General features: G+C 40.2%; 1 protein-coding gene across 1 annotated transcript in view; it reads right to left on the bottom strand.

Annotated features, from left to right (window-relative positions):
- The window catches only part of LOC126237149 (uronyl 2-sulfotransferase-like), a 215,231-nt gene that overhangs the window by 21,516 nt on the left and 173,729 nt on the right, over positions 1-19,986 (bottom strand). The window contains exons 2-3 of the mRNA XM_049946998.1: positions 6,837-6,994; positions 2,462-2,656 (exon numbers count right to left, since the gene is read on the bottom strand). Coding sequence (XP_049802955.1) covers positions 2,462-2,656; positions 6,837-6,994 — 353 coding nt within the window. The remainder of the gene's footprint in view (positions 1-2,461; positions 2,657-6,836; positions 6,995-19,986) is intronic.

The following is a 19,986-nucleotide window of genomic DNA, read 5'->3' as shown; positions in this document are numbered from 1 at the left end:
CATATAATGTACTCGAACATTATGAATCACCTTGAAGAAAATGACTTATTGATAGATAACTAACATGGATTCAGAAAATATCCTTATTGTGCAACACAGCTAGCTTTTTATTCCCATGAAGTAATGAGTGCTGTTGACAAGGGATCTCAGATCGATTCTATATTCCTAGCTTTCCAGAAGACTTTTGATACCATTCCTCACAAGTAACTATTAATCAAATTGCCTGCATATGGAGTATTGTCTCAGTTGTGTGACTGGATTCGTGATTTCCTCTCAAAGAGGTCACAGTTCGTAGTGATAGATGGCAAATCAGCGAGTAGAACAGAAGTAATATCTGGCCTTCTGCAAGGTAGTGTCATAGGCCCTCTGCTGTTCCTGATTTACATAAATGATATAGGTAATAATCTGAGCAGACCTCTTAGATTGTTTTGCACATAATGCTGTAATTTACCGTCTAGTAAAATCATCAGACAATCAATTCCAATTACAAAATGATCTAGAGAGAATTTCTGTATGGTGTGAAAAGTGGCAAGACACTAAACAAAGAAAAAACATGAGGTCATACACATGGGTACTAAAAGAAATCCCATAAATTTTGGGTATACGATAAATCGCACAAATCCAAGGGCTGTCAATTCAACTGAATACCTAGGAACTACAATTACGAGCAACTTAAATGGGAAAGACCACATAGATAATATTGTGGGGAAGGTGAAACAAAGACTGCACTTTGCTGGCAGAACACTTAGAAGATGCGACAGACCCACTAAAGAGACAGCCTACACTACACTTGTCCGTCCTCTGCTGGAATACTGCTGCGCGGTGTGGGATCCTTACCAGGTAGGATTGATGGAAGAGGACATTTAAAAAGTGCAAAGGGATGAGAGTGTCACTGATATGATATGTGAGCTGGGGTGGCAGTCACTGAAACAAAGGCGGTTTTCTTTGCGGCGAGATCTTCTTACGAAATTTCAATCACCAACTTTCTCTTCTGAATGCAAAAATATTTTGTTGACACCCACCTACGTAGGGGGAAATGATCATCATAATAAAATAAGAGAAATCAGAGCTTGAACAGATAGATTTAGGTGTTCTTTTTTCCCACACGCCATTCGAGAGTGGAATGATAGAGAAGTAGTATGAAAATGGTTTGATGAACCCTCTGCCAGGCACTTAAGTGTGAATTGCAGAGTAGCCCTGTACATGTAGATGTAAAATTAAGCATCTCACAAAACACAGAAAAGGCAGAATCCTTTGAATTCACCATCGAAGATTCCCAAAATGAATCATCCAATTCATACAAACACTTGGGTGTAAAAATTTATGTGAATATGAAATAGAATAATCACATGGGTTCAGTGATATGTAAAGCAACTGACAGACTTTTGCTCATTGGCAGGATACTGGGAAAATGCTGTCAGCCTACAAAGGAGGCTGTTTACAAAACACTTATACGTCCCCTCTTAAAATATTGCTCAAGTATGTGGGACTCATTACAAATAGGACAAACAAGAGCTGTTGAATGTATTTGAATGACAGCATGAATGGTGACATGTTTGTTTGATTCTTGAATGAGAATCACAGAAATGCTGAAAAACTTGGGTGAGCAAGACACTTGGATATAGATGCAAATCATCCCACTGAAGTCTGCTAACAAAATTTGATGATCGAGCATTAAATGAAGAATCTAGAAATATACCTCAAGCCACTTATCACTCCTGTAGGAACTGTGAAGATAAGAGTAGACTGATTACAGCATGCACAGAGGCATTTAGATAGTCATTGTTTCCATGCTCCATACACAATTTGAACGGGAAGACACCCCAACATGTGGTACAATGACAAATACTCTTTACCACTTCACAGGTGTTTGTAGAGACCGAATGTAGATGTAGAAGATGATACTACAAAGTGTGCTGCAACAAAATGGTCATTATGACATGTTGCTTTGATTGAGAAATAATCTTATTTATATAGTACTAAATTAGTTATGTACAGTGGTGCAGAATTTCCAGTTTCAGTATGAGTATTTACTCTATGCTGTGTCAGAAAGTTTATAATCTGTATGGAGAGTTCATAAATTAATGCATTATCTATGTTTCATTCAGCATATGAAAGTAAATAAAAATGTTCTATTTAAAATATTAAAGAGAACTGTGCAAGGTGCATCCATAAGTGATGTCCTATGAATATCATGTGATATACATGTGTGTGTGTGTGTCAACAGAGTGAATGTCATGAATGTTGTCATACAAAAGCTCTACAACATTTACTAAACAAATATTATTTTTTACATTCCTACTTAATGCAGGTGTAGGATTTCAATACCTATGAAATCATATTTATTACTACAGAAAAACAAAATTATTACTGCTCTGAAATTAGCTATGTTTCGTGAAATACTATTGTAATGATAGTGAATTAGTAGCATTACAAGCATAAAAAAGGTACAAACACTTACATACACCATTCCTCATGTCCACAGAAGTAAGGTATTGTTAGATCATATGGCTGCCCTGTTTCAAACATACATTCAGGATCTTGAAGTGCAACACATTCATCAAAATTAGAGCTGATGAAATTCTTGTTGAGCCTTGGAGGAGCATAATGCAAATCAGGATTTCTTGGATCTGGTGTTACTCTAGCATAATAAAACCTGAAAATATATGTTAAACATTTGTAAAGACCCAATCTGAATAAAAGTAAACAAATGAGACTGAAATTAATTCATCGTGACTGATAATTCACACTCTCATACTTGACTATTTCCCATAATAATATGTACTACCAACAAATATGGTATAATTCATGAAATTATCCACATATACAGCAGCTGTTTCATATGATCAGATCTTTGTTTTTGGTGTTTTTATTACTTTAGAAAAGCAATTATGTATATGTGAGGGATGTTAAAAATTGATAATCCTTGAATTTCAGACTTAGTACTAGTTCACTCATTGGTTGAGATGAGCTGTGACATTGGTGAAGGAGTAACATGGGCATTCCTCAGACTAAATCTAAAGAAACAATGGAAATCCTAAGTTGCAATTGTGTAATATACACTGAAGCGCTTAAAAAACTGGTATAGGCATGCGTATTCAAATACAGAAATATATAAACAGGCAGAACATGGCACTGCAGTCAGCAACGCCTGTATAAGACAACGAGTCTCTGGCACAATTGTTAGTTCAGTTACAGCTGCTATAATGGCAGGTTATCAAGGTTTAAGTGAGTGTGAATATGGTGTTATAGTTGGCGCATGAGTGATGGATCACAGCGTCACTGAAGTAGTGACAAAGTGTGGATTTTCCTGTATGATAATTTCATGAGCATAACATGAATATCAGGAGTCCAGTAAAACATCAAATCCCTGACATCACTATGGCCAGAAAAAGATCCTGCAAGAACGGGGCCAACAACGACAGAAAAGAATCATTCAGCATGACAGAAGTGCAACCCTTCTGCAAATTGCTGCAGATTTCAATGCAGGGCCATCAACTAGTGTCAGCATGTGAACCATTCAATGAAACATCATCAATATGGGCTTTCAGAGCCGAAGACCCACTCTTCTACCCTCGATGACTCCATGACGGAAAGCTTTACACTGTGCGTGGGCCCGAAACATGTTGTGTGGTCAGACAAGTCTGGTTTCAAATTGTATTGAGCAGATGTACATGTACAGATATGGAGACAGCCTCGTCTATACATGGACCCTGCATGTCAGCATGGGACTGTTCAAGCTCGTGGAGGCTCTGTAATGGTCTGGGGCACATGCAGTTGGAGTGATATGGGATTCCTGATATGTCTAGAAAAGACTGACAGGTGACATGCATATAATCATTTTGTCTGATCACCTGCATCCATTCATGTATATGGTGCATTCTGATAGACTAGGGAAATTCCAGCAGGACAATGTGACACCCCACACATCCAGAATTGCTACAGAGTGGCTTCAGGAACACTCTTCTGAGCTTAAACACTTCTGTTTTCCACCAAACTCGCCAGACGTAAACATTATTTAGCATATCTGGGATGCCTTGCAGTGCACTGTTCAGAAGAGATCACCACCACCTTGTACTCTTAGAATTTATGGACAGCCCTGCAGGATTCATGGCATCAATTCCCTCCAGCACTACTTCAGACATTTGTCGAGTCCATGCCATGTCATGTTGCGGCACTTCTGCATGCTTGTGTGGGCCCTACACAATGTTGGGAATGTGTACCAGTTTCTTTGGCTCTTCAGTGTATATTTATTCATTCACCATATCCTGTGGATCCTGTCATGAAGGATAAGCTTTGGAGATATGTAACAAGTCAAAGTCAGCTGTACTGACTATCACTGAGCTGCTATAAATTATTTGTGCTTACTCAAACTAAATTTGACATTGGAAAATTGATATGAAGGCTGCTATCTGCTGCTTCCTCAGTTCTATCTGCTTAGTGTGTATATGACTGCACTGATATTTGATTTGATTTTTTTCATAGGTCCAGTTTTATCATACTGCACCAACTGTACAACTGATATTGGAGAGGTCAAACAAGAGTTGCAGTAATACATAGTAAGCAAATTAAAATTAGGGACATATTCTTACAATTTCATTTTTAAATAAGTTTTTGTTACAGATTCAGAAATATTTACAGAACAGAAACAATGCTTTATTAGAAATGGGTTTAGTTATTTGTAATACAATAGCAGTTATCCGTGTCCCATATTGAACATTGCTTCTTGTCATTCTGCTTACAGAAATCTTTAGTCCTGGAGTCTACATAATTAGATAATTTGTGGAAGAAGTATAGCCAGTTATTTTTAAATGCTTTTCTGTATTTGTAGAGTTTATCAATTTCTTGCTTTATCAAATGGATGAAGATCTACACAATGGAAGAGAGAAACCCACTCTGGAAGCTAGGTATAGAGGGGAAATCTGCTTGGAAATTATAAATTGTGTTCCTGTCTGGTATTGTAGTTATTTAAATCCTACACACTTTGACTAAAGGTATCCATACACCTGTCTGTGGACATTAATATTTGGAGTGCCCACCCTGTCTCTTTGTGATGGCTTGAACTCTTCTGGGGACTCTTTCAACGGGTTGTCTGAATACCTGGAGGAATGGCAGGCCATTCTTCCTCAGGAGCTGAAACTAGACAAAGTGGTGATGTTGGACACTGAGGTTTGGAGCGAAGTTGACTTTTTAAATCATCCCAGAGATGTTCCATTGGGTTCAGGTCTCAACTCTTGACCAGCCGGTCCATTTCAGGAATGTTACTGTTGACGAACAATTGCCTCACATATGCTGCTTTATGAAAGGGTGCATTGTCATGGTGATACAAACAGTTATGGTTGCCAAACTGTTCCTCTCCTGCATGCACTGCACAATGCTGTAAAATATTTTCATATCCTTCCAAATTTAGTGTTTTATTAAGTTAATAAGGGGACCACATCCTAACTAAGAAAAAAAAAAAAAAAAAAAAAGACACCACCCATACTGTAACATCACCTTCTCTATACTTCACTGTCAGCAATACACATAATGGCAGGTAATGTTCTCTTTACAGTCACCAATAACCTAAAGTTTGATTCATGTAGTGCATCAGTCTGCAGTCCACCACCAGGAGCACCAGCATAGTGCACAATTAAAATGGCTACTTTGACTGGTGCACAGTGGGCTTGCCATGTGTTTTGGTTTCGTGAAATGAACTCTGCAACAACTGTTTGGTGTAAATTTTGCACCAAATAAGGTAAAGGACTTCCAAGCAGGCCTACAATTTGCTCTTTGCACAAGAATTTTTTGAGACAGATTGTTCACTGTGACATGATAAATCATCAGGTTGCTCACATTTTGATGATTATGTCAAACAGGGTAGGAAGAGCTTTGCCCACAGTACACAAAAACCAATGTGACATGCATCTCACAAGACCAGCATTCCTGTATAGACTGTTTGGTGAGTACTGTGTAGACATTTACACTTGAAACGATACAGATTCACAATGGCACAGCACATTAGTGATGCAGATAAGGTTGCTGGTTGAAGAATTCTGTGTGGAAATGTTGCATTAAGTACAGGATGATGAGACATCCCTAAACACAATAATCTTCAGCAGTGAGTCATCATTTCATATCAGTGGCATGGTGAACACCCACAAATGCAGAAAATGAGACAACAAAAATCCACACACAGCTGTGGAATGCATTCATGGCTGCCCCAAAGGTGATGTGTTGTGTGCATTTAACAAACTGAAAATAGAAGGCCCTTCTTCTGCATGGAGAAAACTCACTGGTATTTTGTATCTGGATATTCTTGAAAACTTTTTAACTCCTCACATCAATGAAGATGACAGAGATGCAATAGTTTACTACCAGTAAGATTGTGCACCACCTCATTTCCTCACAGAAGTTTTTTCTGGGATTTCATTAAAAACTGTGTGTATGTTCCTCTCCCAGCAAACAATTTAACCAACCTGAAAAATCAAATCTACACTGCCATTCCACAATTTGCTGCAATGAGTGTGGGAAGAAACTTATTACTGATGGGATGTTTGCCGCATCACAAATGGTAGTCACATTAAGTCAAAATGACACTTGACACTTCTATGTGAAACTAGAAGTTGTTTGTTACAAAATGGCATACTTACATGTTCTGTAAGTTACTCCAATAAATTTCTACATCACTCCAAAGTTGTAAAGTCGTTTTTGGCTCACCCTGTACAATCATAGGAGCATCTACCATTCTTATGTACCAATTGAAATTCTGTGCGTGCCTTCTGTTGCTGGTCTAATTTCCAGTGTCGGTTCATACATGACTGAGAAGACAAAATATATGAAAGAATTCTTCATACCTTGATGCTGCTTTGTCCACAGGATCTCTAACAAGGTTTATGTATGTTGGAGACTGCTTATCAAACAGTGTGAAATTTATGAAATACACATGACGATCGAAAGCAACTGGGACAGCTTCATCACGTATGGTCTTCATTATCGTTTCCACAAGACTTTCCTGCAAAGGAAATGATAATATAGAACAAATTCCTTGAAGTTTCTTTGTTGTTTTGAGAACTTGTCTGTTTAAGAAGGGCATAACAAATACAGATTATAAAATATTCAGTAATCAGTTCTCTAGTATCAGCCATTGCATCAAAGTATTTTGTCATTGAAAAGTACTACTTTAGGACAAACTTTTATTTGTAAAAGTTTTATGTATTTCTTGAAATAAACATTGTTTTAATTTGACCAGTGCTGAAAAGAATGATAAAATATGTTTTTCAATGTTGAAGAAGCTATACTTGATTTGGTATGTCCCTGTTAAGATTGTAGCAAATATTCATGAAAGTTTCTCACTTCATTGTAACCCATTTGTTAATAATTATTTTTAGGAAAAATCTACTGCTAAAAGAGTAAGATTTCTTGATCAGTAAGTCACCCGATGAGAATAACAGTATAAAGTTCTTATTTTTTAAACAACATAGAAAATTATTTAATGGATGTGTAACCATGAGTATATAAGCTTATTGCTGAATACAGAATTGACTAATCATGCACAGCTCACATTAAATGCCATACAATTTACAACATTTGGAATCCTGTTTAGATTGCTTGTATACAAATATCACATAATTTTGAGTGGATTTAAAACTGAACATTGCAGATGAATCCTTTTTCTGTTCAAAAGTTAATTTCATGTCATTTATGAGGCTCAGCTAAGTTCTTTTAAAATGTTATCAATGGTATTGTTTACAGTTAATTATTATTCTTTAAGTTAGGAGGAGCAACCTCACCAGTTTAGCCGAGGGCACTAATGCGCTGCTTCCCAGACTCAGGTAGATGCACCGGCCCCGGATTGAATCTTCCCGGTGGATTAACAATGAGGGTTGATGTGACAGCCAGCCTAGATGTGGTTTTTAGGCGGTTTTCCACATCCCTCTAGGTGAATACTGGGTTGTTCCCCACGTTCTGCATCAGTTACATGACTCGCAGACATTTGAAGAACATTCGCACTATTTCATGGCTTACACTAGATGCAGACAGCTGGGGTACACTGATTTCATCCAGGGGGTACAGGGTAGTGGGCAGGAAGGGCATCTGACCACCCTCTGCCACTAACATTGCCAAATCCGTAGTAACAAGGCTGAACCCGCACTGCAGTGGGACAAAGGCCTGAAGAAAATGAGGATGAACTTAGGAGGAGAAAATTCTCATTTTTGTAATGAACAAAGCTGCCCCCCCCCCCTCCCCTTCCTCCAAAATGGTCTTCATGAACTCAACTTGTGACCTGCCCTACAAGATAGACTGTTAGTTCAGCGTCCGTCTGAATATAAGCGGAACATATAATAGATACCAAAGAAGTTGATTCTATTGTTGCAAAAGGTTATCCTAAAAGAACTGTTGTACATGAATATGTTGACAAAAGAAACACAAACAAAATGTCTGAGAAAGTGACAAAAGATATGGTGGTGTAAATCTTCAATCATGACATTTCCATGAAAAATATGTCAGCAAGCTACAACAGTAAGTCCGGAGAAGGAAAACTGAGTCAAGGTAAGGACTTGAGACTCTGAGAACCTCTACTGACAGGTCACTTTAGAGCAGCAGTTGCACACATTAATGAGGACATGCTAGGCCTGACATGGAAGGACCTGGAATATCACTTAGCTCTACTGCAGGTTACAGATGGTACACAAATTGAACTCTGTTAAATGGACGCTAAATCTTTATGTGTGTGTAAAATATTATGCCACAAATGTCACATTTCTACCTGTCCCAGTTTCTGAAATCTGTTGTTGTTGTTGTGGGCTTCAGTCCTGAGATGGTTTGATGCAGCTCTCCATGCTACTCTATCCTGTGCAAGCTTCTTCATCTCCCAGTACCTACTGCAACCTACATCCTTCTGAATCTGATCTCTTGGTCTCCCTCTACGATTTTTACCCTCCACGCTGCCCTCCAATGCTAAATTTGTGATCCCTTGATGCCTCAAAACATGTCCTACCAACTGATCCCTTCTTCTAGTCAAGTTGTGCCACAAACTTCTCTTCTCCCCAATCCTATTCAATACCTCCTCATTAGTTATGTGATCTACCCACCTTATCTTCAGCATTCTTCTGTAGCACCACATTTCAAAAGCTTCTATTCTCTTCTTGTCCAAACTGGTTATTGTCCATGTTTCACTTCCATACGTGGCTACACTCCATAAAAATACTTTCAGAAACGACTTCCTGACACTTAAATCTATACTCGATGTTAACAAATTTCTCTTCTTCAGAAACGATTTCCTTGCCATTGCCAGTCTACATTTTATATCCTCTCTACCTCAACCATCATCAGTTATTTTGCTCCCTAAATAGCAAAACTCCTTTACTACTTTAAGTGTCTCATTTCCTAATCTAATCCCCTCAGCATCACCCGATTTAATTTGACTACATTCCATTATCCTCGTTTTGCTTTTGTTGATGTTCATCTTATATCCTCCATTCAAGACACTGTCCATTCCGTTCAACTGCTCTTCCAAGTCCTTTGCTGTCTCTGACAGAATTACAATGTCATCGGCAAACCTCAAAGTTTTTACTTCTTCTCCATGAATTTTAATACCTACTCCGAATTTTTCTTTTGTTTCCTTTACTGCTTGCTCAATATACAGATTGAATAACATCGGGGAGAGGCTACAACCCCGTCTCACTCCTTTCCCAACCACTGCTTCCCTTACATGCCCCTCGACTCTTATAACTGCCATCTGGTTTCTGTACAAATTGTAAATAGCCTTTCGCTCCCTGTATTTTACCCCTGCCACCTTCAGAACTTGAAAGAGAGTATTCCAGTTAACGTTGTCAAAAGCTTTCTCTAAGTCTACAAATGCTAGAAACGTAGGTTTGTCTTTTCTTAATCTTTCTTCTAAGATAAGTCGTAAGGTGAGTATTGCCTCACATGTTCCAACATTTCTACGGAATCCAAACTGATCTTCCCCGAGGTCCGCTTCTACTAGTTTTTCCATTCATCTGTAAAGAATTCGTGTTAGTATTTTGCAGCTGTGACTTATTAAACTGATAGTTCAGTAATTTTCACATCTGTCAACACCTGCTTTCTTTGGGATTGGAATTATTATATTCTTCTTGAAGTCTTTGGGTATTTCGCCTGTCTCATACATCTTGCTCATCAGATGGTAGAGTTTTGTCATGACTGGCTCTCCCAAGGCCATCAGTAGTTCTAATGGAATGTTGTCTACTCCCGGGGCCTTGTTTCAACTCAGGTCTTTCAGTGCTCTGTCAAACTCTTGACGCAGTATCTTATCTCCCATTTCATCTTCATCTACATCCTCTTCCATTTCCATAATATTGTCCTCAAGTACATCGCCCTTGTATAAACCCTCTATATACTCCTTCCACCTTTCTGCCTTCCCTTCTTTGCTTAGAACTGGGTTGCCATCTGAGCTCTTGATATTCATACAAGTGGTTCTCTTCTCTCCAAAGGTCTCTTTAATTTTCCTGTAGGCAGTATCTATCTTACCCCTAGTGAGACAAGCCTCTACATCCTTACATTTGTCCTCTAGCCATCCCTGCTTAGCCATTTTGCACTTCCTGTCGATCTCATTTTTGAGACGTTTGTATTCCTTTTTGCCTGCTTCATTTACTGCCTTTTTATTTTTTCTCCTTTCATCAATTAAATTCAATATTTCTTCTGTTACCCAAGGATTTCTATAAGCCCTCGTCTTTTTACCTACTTGATCCTCTGCTGCCTTCACTACTTCATCCCTCAGAGCTACCCATTCTTCTTATACTGTATTTCTTTCCCCCATTCCTGCCAATTGTTCCCTTATGCTCTCCCTGAAACTCTCTACAACCTCTGGTACTTTCAGTTTATCCAGGTCCCATCTCCTTAAATTCCCACCTTTTTGCAGTTTCTTCAGTTTCAATCTGCGGTTCATAACCAATATATTGTGGTCAGAATCAAAATCTGCCCCTGGAAATGTCTTACAATTTAAAACCTGGTTCCTAAATCTCTGTCTTACCATTATATAATCTATCTGATACCTATTAGTATCTCCAGGATTCTTCCATGTATACAACCTTCTTTTATGATTCTTGAACCAAGTGTTAGCTATGATTAAGTTATGCTCTGTGCAAAATTCTACAAGGCGGCTTCCTCTTTCATTTCTTCCCCCCAATCCATATTCACCTACTATGTTTCCTTCTCTCCCTTTTCCTACTGACGAATTACAGTCACCCATGACTATTAAATTTTCGTCTCCCTTCACTACCTGATTAATTTCTTTTATATCGTCATACATTTCATCAATTTCTTCATCATCTGCAGAGCTAGTTGGCATATAAACTTGTACTACTGTAGTAGGCATGGGCTTTGTGTCTATCTTGGCCACAATAATGCGTTGTAGTAGCTAACCCGCACTCCTATTTTTTTTATTCATTATTAAACCTACTCCTGCATTACCCCTATTTGATTTTGTATTTATAGCCCTGTAATCACCTGACCAAAAGTCTTGTTCCTCCTGCCACCGAACTTCACTAATTCCCACTATATCTAACTTTAACCTATCTATTTCCCTTTTTAAATTTTCTAACCTACCTGCCCGATTAAGGGATCTGACATTCCACGCTCCGATCTGTAGAACGCCAGTTTTCTTTCTCCTGATAACGACATCCTCTTGAGTAGTCCCCTCCTGGAGATCCGAATGGGGGACTATTTTACCTCCGGAATATTTTACCCGAGAGGACGCCATCATCATATAACCATACAGTAAAGCTGCATGCCCTCGGGAAAAATTACGGCTGTAGTTTCCCCTTGCTTTCAGCCGTTCGCAGTACCAGCACAGCAAGGCCGTTTTGGTTAATGTTACAAGGCCAGATCAGTCAATCATCCAGACTGTTGCCCCTGCAACTACTGAAAAGGCCTCTTCAGGAACCACATGTTTGTCTGGCCTCTCAACAGATACCCCTCCGTTGTGGTTGCACCTACGGTACGGCCATCTGTATCGCTGAGGCACGCAAGCCTCCCCACCAACGGCAAGGTCCATGGTTCTATGCGATTAAATTTTTAAATATAATTTTGGAACATAGTGTATGTCTGTTAGATTTTGCAGTTAACAATAACATCACATCACAGTTAATTCACTCTTGCCACATGAGAATTATTCTACAGTAAAATGAAATGAAGACCTAATACATAATAGTGACAGTATTTTCATCACAAAGATCCATCTACTTTTTCTTCAGCATTTTAACAGAGTTCAGTTTGTGTGCCATCTGTAGCCTGCAGTACAGCTAACTGTGGCAAGATCTGCTAATAATGGGCTACCACCCTTCCAAAATTTGGAACCTTTTTTATTTTTGATTCTGTTGCTAGATATCATCTCCTTCACTGAAAAAATCTTACCATTATGCAGTAAAGTTGTACATACTCACTTTCTGTGATTTTTGTATGCCTTGTTCTTTCTGTACGAGTACATTTTAGCTGTTTCTGTGTTTTCTTTCTGAGATGGTGATGGAGAGGAATCTTGAAATTGGTTGTACGAGTATGAAAAATTGGATAAAACTGATAGGCTACAATTACAAAAGACTGCTCATTGTTACTCTGAGCTGGCCACTGTGGCTGAGCGGTTCTAGGCGCTTCAGTCTGGAACCGCGCAGCTGCTACGGTCGCAGGTTCAAATCCTGCCTCGGGCATGGATGTATGTGATGTCCTTAGGTTAGTTAGGTTTAAGTAGTTCTAAGTATAGGGGAATGATGACTTCAAATGTTAAGTCCCATAGTGCTTAGAGCAATTTCAACCATTTGTTACTCTGACATGTGGAGCCAGTCTAGAGTTACCTTGAAAGTACTGTAGTAGCGAATAATTAACTTCTACCAGCGTAACATGATGTGACCAAAAATTTTGTAGCTGTTCTCACCTATTTCGACACGCAGGTCTGTTACTTGATTCTCCACCACTGCGCCTTTTAAGAACCGAATAAGGCTAGCGTCCGATTTCACCCGCCTGTTTTGACCCATGACGCCATTACTATGGCAGTACTTCCAGCATATACAAAATGGCAACGATATGGTCACAAGAATGTCTCACTCTAACAATAAAATGAAACTAACGGGACGACTATATAACGCTAGAATCACAAAACCAACAAGAATCGTGCAATACACTCGACATTTCCAGCTCAAACTAAGCCCATGACATCAAAAAAACCAACATCTGAAATTCCCAAAAGTGGAATCTGACATTTTCCTTGACCTGTACAACTCAAACGAGGACATCGATACCAATTAACTGACACTTACAACTCTGAAAAGTGGAATCAAACATTTCATCGGCAATCTACAAATAAAAAACACTACAACCATAAACTTCACACAACCAAAATACCATAGATATAAAACAGACCCCCCCCCCCCCCCCCCCCCAATGAACCATGGACCTTGCCATTGGTGGGGAGGCTTGCATGCCTCAGCGATACAGGTAGCCGTACTGTAGGTGCAACCACAATGAAGAGGTATCTGTTGAGAGGCCAGACAAACATGTGGTTCCTGAAGAGGAGCAGCAGCCTTTTCAGTAGTTGCAGGGGCAACAGTCTGGATGATTGACTGATCTGGCCTTGTAACACTAACCAAAACAGCCTTGCTGTGCTGGTACTGCAAACTGTTGAAAGCAAGGGGAAACTACAGCCGTAATTTTTCCCCGAGGGCATTAGGCTTTACTGTATGGTTAATGATAATGGCATCCTCTTGGGTAAAATATTCCGGAGTTAAAATAGTCCCCCATTCAGATATCTGGACGGGGACTACTCAGGAGGACGTCGTTATCAGGAGAAAGAAAACTGGCGTTCTACAGATCGGAGTGTGGAATGTCAGATCCCTTAATCGGGCAGGTAGGTTAGAAAATTTAAAAAGGGAAATGGATAGGTTAAAGTTAGATATAGTGGGAATTAGTGAAGTTTGGTGGCAGGAGGAACAAGACTTTTGGTCAGGCAAATACAGGGTTATAAATACAAAGTCAGATAGGGGTAAGGCAGGAGTAGGTTTAATAATGAATAAAAAAATAGTAATGCGGGTAAGCTACTACAAACAGCATAGTGAACGCATTATTGTGGCCGAGATAGACATGAAGCCTACACCTACTACAGTAGTACAAGTTTATAAGCCAACTAGCTCTGCAGATGACGAATAAATTGAAGAAATGTATGACGAAATAAGAGAAATTATTCAGATTGTGAAGGGAGACGAAAATTTAATAGTCATGGGTGACTGGAATTCGAGTGTAGGAAAAGGGAGAGAACTAAACATAGTAGGTGAATATGGATTGGGGGTAAGAAATGAAAGAGGAAGCCATCTGGTAGAGTTTTGCACAGAGCATAACTTAATCACAGCTAACACTTGGTTCAAGAATCATAAAAGAAGGTTGTATACATGGAAGAATCCTGGAGATACTAGAAGGTATCAGATAGATTATATAATGCTAAGACAGAGATTTAGAAACCAGGTTTTAAATTGTAAGACATTTCCAGGGACAGATGTGGACTCTGACCACAATCTATTGGTTATGAACTGCAGATTAAAATTGAAGAAGCTGCAGAAAGGTGGGAATTTAAGGAGATGGGACCTGGATAGACTGACTAAACCAGAGGTTGTGCAGAGTTTCAGGGAGAGCATAAGGGAACAATTGACAGCAGTGGGGGAAAGAAGTACAGTAGAAGAAGAATGGGTAGTTCTGAGGGATGAAGTAGTGAAGGCAGCAGAGGATCAAGTTGGTAAAAAGATGAGGGCTAGTAGAAATCCTTGGGTAACAGAAGAAATATTGAATTTAATTGATGAAAGTAGGAAACATAAACACGCAGTAAATGAAGCAGGCAAAAAGGAATACAAACGTCTCAAAAATGAGATCGACAGGAAGTGCAAAATGGCTAAGCAGGGATGGCTAGAGGACAAATGTAAGGATGTAGAGGCTTATCTCACTAGAGGTAGGATAGATACTGCCTACAGGAAAATTAAAGAGACCTTTGGAGAAAAGAGAACGACTTGTATGAATATTAAGAGCTCAGATGGAAACCCAGTTCTAAGCAAAGAAGGGAAGGCAGAAAGGTGGAAGGAGTATATAGAGGGTCTATACAAGGCAATGTACTTGAGGACAATATTATGGAAATGGTAGAGGATGTAGATGAAGATGAAATGGGAGATAAGATACTGCGTGAAGAGTTTGACAGAGCACTGAAAGACCTGAGTCGAAACAAAGCCCCCGGAGTAGACAACATTCCATTAGAACTACTGACAGCCTTGGGAGAGACAGTCCTGACAAAATTCTACCATCTGGTGAGCAAGATGTATGAGACAGGCGAAATACTCTCAGACTTCAAAAAGAATATAATAATTCCAATCCCAAAGAAAGCAGGTGTTGACAGATGTGGAAGTTACAGAACTATCAGTTTAATAAGTCACAGCTGCAAAATACTAACGCGAATTCTTTACAGACGAATGGAAAAACTAGTAGAAGCCGACCTCGGGGAAGATCAGTTTGGATTCCGTAGAAATATTGGAACACGTGAGGCAATACTGACCCTACGACTTATCTTAGAAGCTAGATGAAGGAAAGGCAAACCTACGTTTCTAGCATTTGTAGACTTAGAGAAAGCTTTTGGCAATGTTGACTGGAATAATCTCTTTCAAATTCTGAAGGTGGCAGGGGTAAAATATAGGGAGCGAAAGGCTATTTACAATTTGTACAGTATCCAAATGGCAGTTATAAGAGTCGAGGGGCATGAAAGGGAAGCAGTGGTTGGGAAGGGAGTGAGCCTCTCCCCGATGTTATTCAATCTGTATATTGAGCAAGCAGTGAAGGAAACAAAAGAAAAATTCAGAGTAGGTATTAAAATGCATGGAGATGAAATAAAAGCTTTGAGGTTTGACGATGACATTGTAATTCTGTCAGAGACAGCAAAGGACTTGGAAGAGCAGTTGAATGGAATGGATAGTGTCTTGAAAGGAGGATATAAGATGAACATCAACAAAAGCAAAACGAGGATAATGGAATGTAGTCGAATTAAGTCGGGTGATGCTGAGGGTGTTGGATTATGAAATGAGACACTTAAAGTAGTAAAGGAGTTTTGCTATTTGGGGAGCAAAATAACTGATGATGGTCGTAGTAGAGAGGATATAAAATGTAGACTGGCAATGGCAAGGAAAGCGTTTCTGAAGAAGAGAAATTTGTTAACATCGAGCATAGATTTAAGTGTCAGGAAGTCGTTTCTGAAAGTATTTGTATGGAGTGTAGCCATGTATGGAAGTGAAACATGGACGATAAATAGTTTAGACAAGAAGAGAATAGAAGCTTTCGAAATGTGGTGCTACAGAAGAATGCTGAAGATTAGATGGGTAGATCACATAACTAATGAGGAGGTGTTGAATAGGATTGGGGAGAAGAGAAGTTTTTGGCACAACCTGACTTGAAGAAGGGATCAGTTGGTAGGACATATTCTGAGGCATCAAGGGATCACCAATTTAGTATTGGAGTGCAGCGTGGAGGGTAAAAATCGTAGAGGGAGACCAAGAGATGAATACACGAAGCAGATTCAGAAGGATGTATGTTGCAGTAGGTACTGGGAGATGAAGAAGCTTGCACAGGATAGAGTAGCATGGAGAGCTACATCAAACCAGTCTCAGGACTGAAGACCACAACAACAACAACATAAAACAGACAGACTATTAAAATTAGTATAGAATAAATCCAAAACAAAATCATCTAAGTTGGCTGCCACCGTACATACACACACACATACGCATACATCACTTCCAAGTCCACGTTTCAGCATTGACTATGCAGACTCAAAATATACCACGTTACCACAGTGATAACCAAGACTCAAATGAACCAAATACCACACGTTAAACTCAACACGTCAACATCCACCACCAGAGGATGCCATCAAATACAACAACACGACATCTACAAACACGAAGCAATTGGAAAACACAGCGACATAGTGATGTCACAACCCACAACTCCATTACGTCACAGGTCAAAGCAGATGGGTGGAATCAGACGTTTTCAATGATCCCTTAGAGCACACCGGTGTATATACCACTCTTGACAGATGCTGCATCAGAGCCTAGGCCAACACACTTGCTCCCATCTAGTCCCATTCGTTATTTACATTCAATTAACTAATATACGTGTTACAAAGCAGGCCGATCTTTGACCTTGATAAAGGAGGTATATAATTCGTTTATCTTTACATCACAATGATTTCCAAAATAATCTTTCATTATTATAATACAGCAAAATACACAAATCAAAAAAAGTCTTGCATCACCTCGGTTCCGAGAGTTCCGGAACCTGTACAGTAAATTGGAATAGTGATCAACATGAACATCATTTCCGCCCTTTTTATTGCTTATGAAAACCACACATTGCATGTTGTACCACCATACGGCGAGACCTTCAGAGGTGGTGGTCTAGATTGCTGTACACACCAGTACTTTTAATACCCAGTAGCACGTCCTCTTGCATTGATGCATTCCTGTATTCCTCGTGGCATACTATCTACAAGTTCATCAAGGCACTGTTGGCCCAGATTGTCCCACTCCTCAACGGCGATTCGGCGTAGACCTGTCAGAGTGGTTGGTGGGTCACGTTGTCCATAAACAGCCCTTTGCAATCTGTCCCAGGCATGTTCGATAGCATTCATGTCTGGAGAACATGCTGGCCACTCTAAGTCGGACGATGTCGTTATCCTGAAGGAAGTCATTCATAAGATGTGTACGATCGGGACACGAAGTGTCGTCCATCAAGACAAATGACTCGCCAATATGCTGCCGATATGATTGCCCTTTTGATCGGAATATGGCATTGACGTATCGTACAGCCATTACGGCGCCTTCCATGACCACCAGCGGTGTAGGTCGGCCCCACATAATGCCATCCCAAAACAGCAGGGAATCTCCACCTGACTGCACTCCGTGCACAGTGTGTCTAAGGCGTTCAGCCTGACCGGGTTGCCCCCAAACACGTCTGGTTGAAGGCATATGCGACACTCATCGGTGAAGAGAACGTGAAACCAATCCTGAGCGGTCCATACGGCATGTTGTTTGGCCCATCTGTACTACGCTGCATGGTGTCGTGGTTGCAAAGATGGGCCTCGCCATGGACGTCGGGAGTGAAGTTGCGCATCATGCAGCCTACTGCGCACAGTTTGAGTCGTAATACGACGTCCTGTGACTGCACGAAACGAATTATTCAACATGGTGGCGTTGCTGTCAAGGATTCCTCCGAGCCGCAGTCCGTAGGTAGCGGTCATCCACTGCAGTAATAGCCCTTGGGCGGCCTGAGCGAGGCATGTCATCGACAGTTCCTGTCTCTCTGTATCTCCTCCATGTCCGAACAACATCGCTTTGGTTCACTCTGAGACGCCTGGACACTTCCCTTGGTGAGACCCTTTCTGGCACAAAGTAATGCGGACGCGATCGAACCGCGGTATTGACCGTCTAGTCATGGTTGAACTACAGACAACACGAGCCTTGTACCTCCTTCCTGGTGGAATGACGAACTGATCGGCTGTCGGACTCCCTCCGTCTAAGAGGCGCTGCTCATGCATGGTTGTTTACATCTTTGTTCGGGCTTACTGACATCTCTGAACTGTCAAAGGGACTGTGTCTGTGATACAATATTCCTAGTCAACGCCTATCTTCAGGAGTTCTGGGAGCTGGGGTGATGAAAACTTTTTTTGATGTGTTTACTTCTCTTTACTGATAGATTTTGCTAATTTTTCCTCTTTTCCTTACAATTTCAACCCTCTCTCATTTTCCCCCGATTTTTTCTTATTTCCAGCAGCACATGATACTCGGAGGAACTGCCCCGGGCGTCCCAGCGTAGTTTGCCGCTGCTATTATCGTTGGATGGTTTCCTTAATTGTGTAGTGATTATTTTCCACATATCCTCTTAGAGCAAACAACATTGGACAACGTGGCGCCGTCCTCAACAATAGCCTATTTATGCAGCGGCCTAGGCCGTCGCTTAGCATTAGTCTGCCGTCACCAAAATCTCAAGAAAAGCTTAAGCGATGCGCATGAAGAGCATGGACCAACGTGAGCAGTCAGAAAAAATGGTTCAAATGGCTCTGAGCACTATGGGACTCAACTACTGAGGTCATTAGTCCCCTAGAACTTAGAACTAGTTAAACCTAACTAACCTAAGGACATCACACACATCCATGCCCGAGGCAGGATTCGAACCTGCGACCGTAGCGGTCTCGCGGTTCCAGACTGCAGCGCCAGAACCGCGCGGCCACTTCGGCCGGCAGCAGTCAGAAGGTAAGCAAGCTTTCATCGAGCATATGAGCTCTACTAATCCTTGGAACCCAAACCACAGGCGTCAAATTGATTGCAATTATTTACGATTGCAAAGTAAACTCTCTCAGGAATGTATGTTTAATGAATGTGAAGATTTTCGATACTGCACTTACATTCAGGGTAATCTGATTTTGCAGAACAGTCATTAAGACGGTTTATCAAGCTTTGTCTGAGTCAGATCGGTATGGAGAAGCGTGAATTTTACAAACATTGTAATTATAGGCAAATCGGAATACAACATATTATAGATTTTCCTACGAAGTTTCCTTGCCTAGTGATCTTTGTATTCACTCGTATAGACATTGTGCGATAATTCGAGCTTGACACTATGGTAGATTGAAACACACATTATCCATTCATACATCATAGAAAATAATACATATTTATAAGAATTTCTAACGGTTATAGACAGATTTCAAAATTAAACTGCATTTTTGTTGGAAAACTAATTTGCATTTTACACGAAACGCGGTTTGAAGCTGTTGTTTCTGCTTACTTACAATTACATAATGTGAGTCAGTAAAAAAATTCGGAGCTTTTAGTGGGACATCGTGGAATATTCCGGCTTCAGTCCCTGAGAAGCTCCTCTGCAGAAACCAGCACTGTCTTAGGAAACAGCGGTCATGCGAGACACAACTGGCCCTCTTTGTGCATGATA

This window comes from Schistocerca nitens, chromosome 1, assembly GCF_023898315.1.
Source record: "Schistocerca nitens isolate TAMUIC-IGC-003100 chromosome 1, iqSchNite1.1, whole genome shotgun sequence".
Classification (NCBI taxonomy): Eukaryota; Metazoa; Arthropoda; class Insecta; order Orthoptera; family Acrididae; genus Schistocerca; species Schistocerca nitens.
The sequence above is the reverse complement of the archived record's forward strand: the minus strand, read 5'-3'. Positions and strand labels throughout refer to the sequence as shown.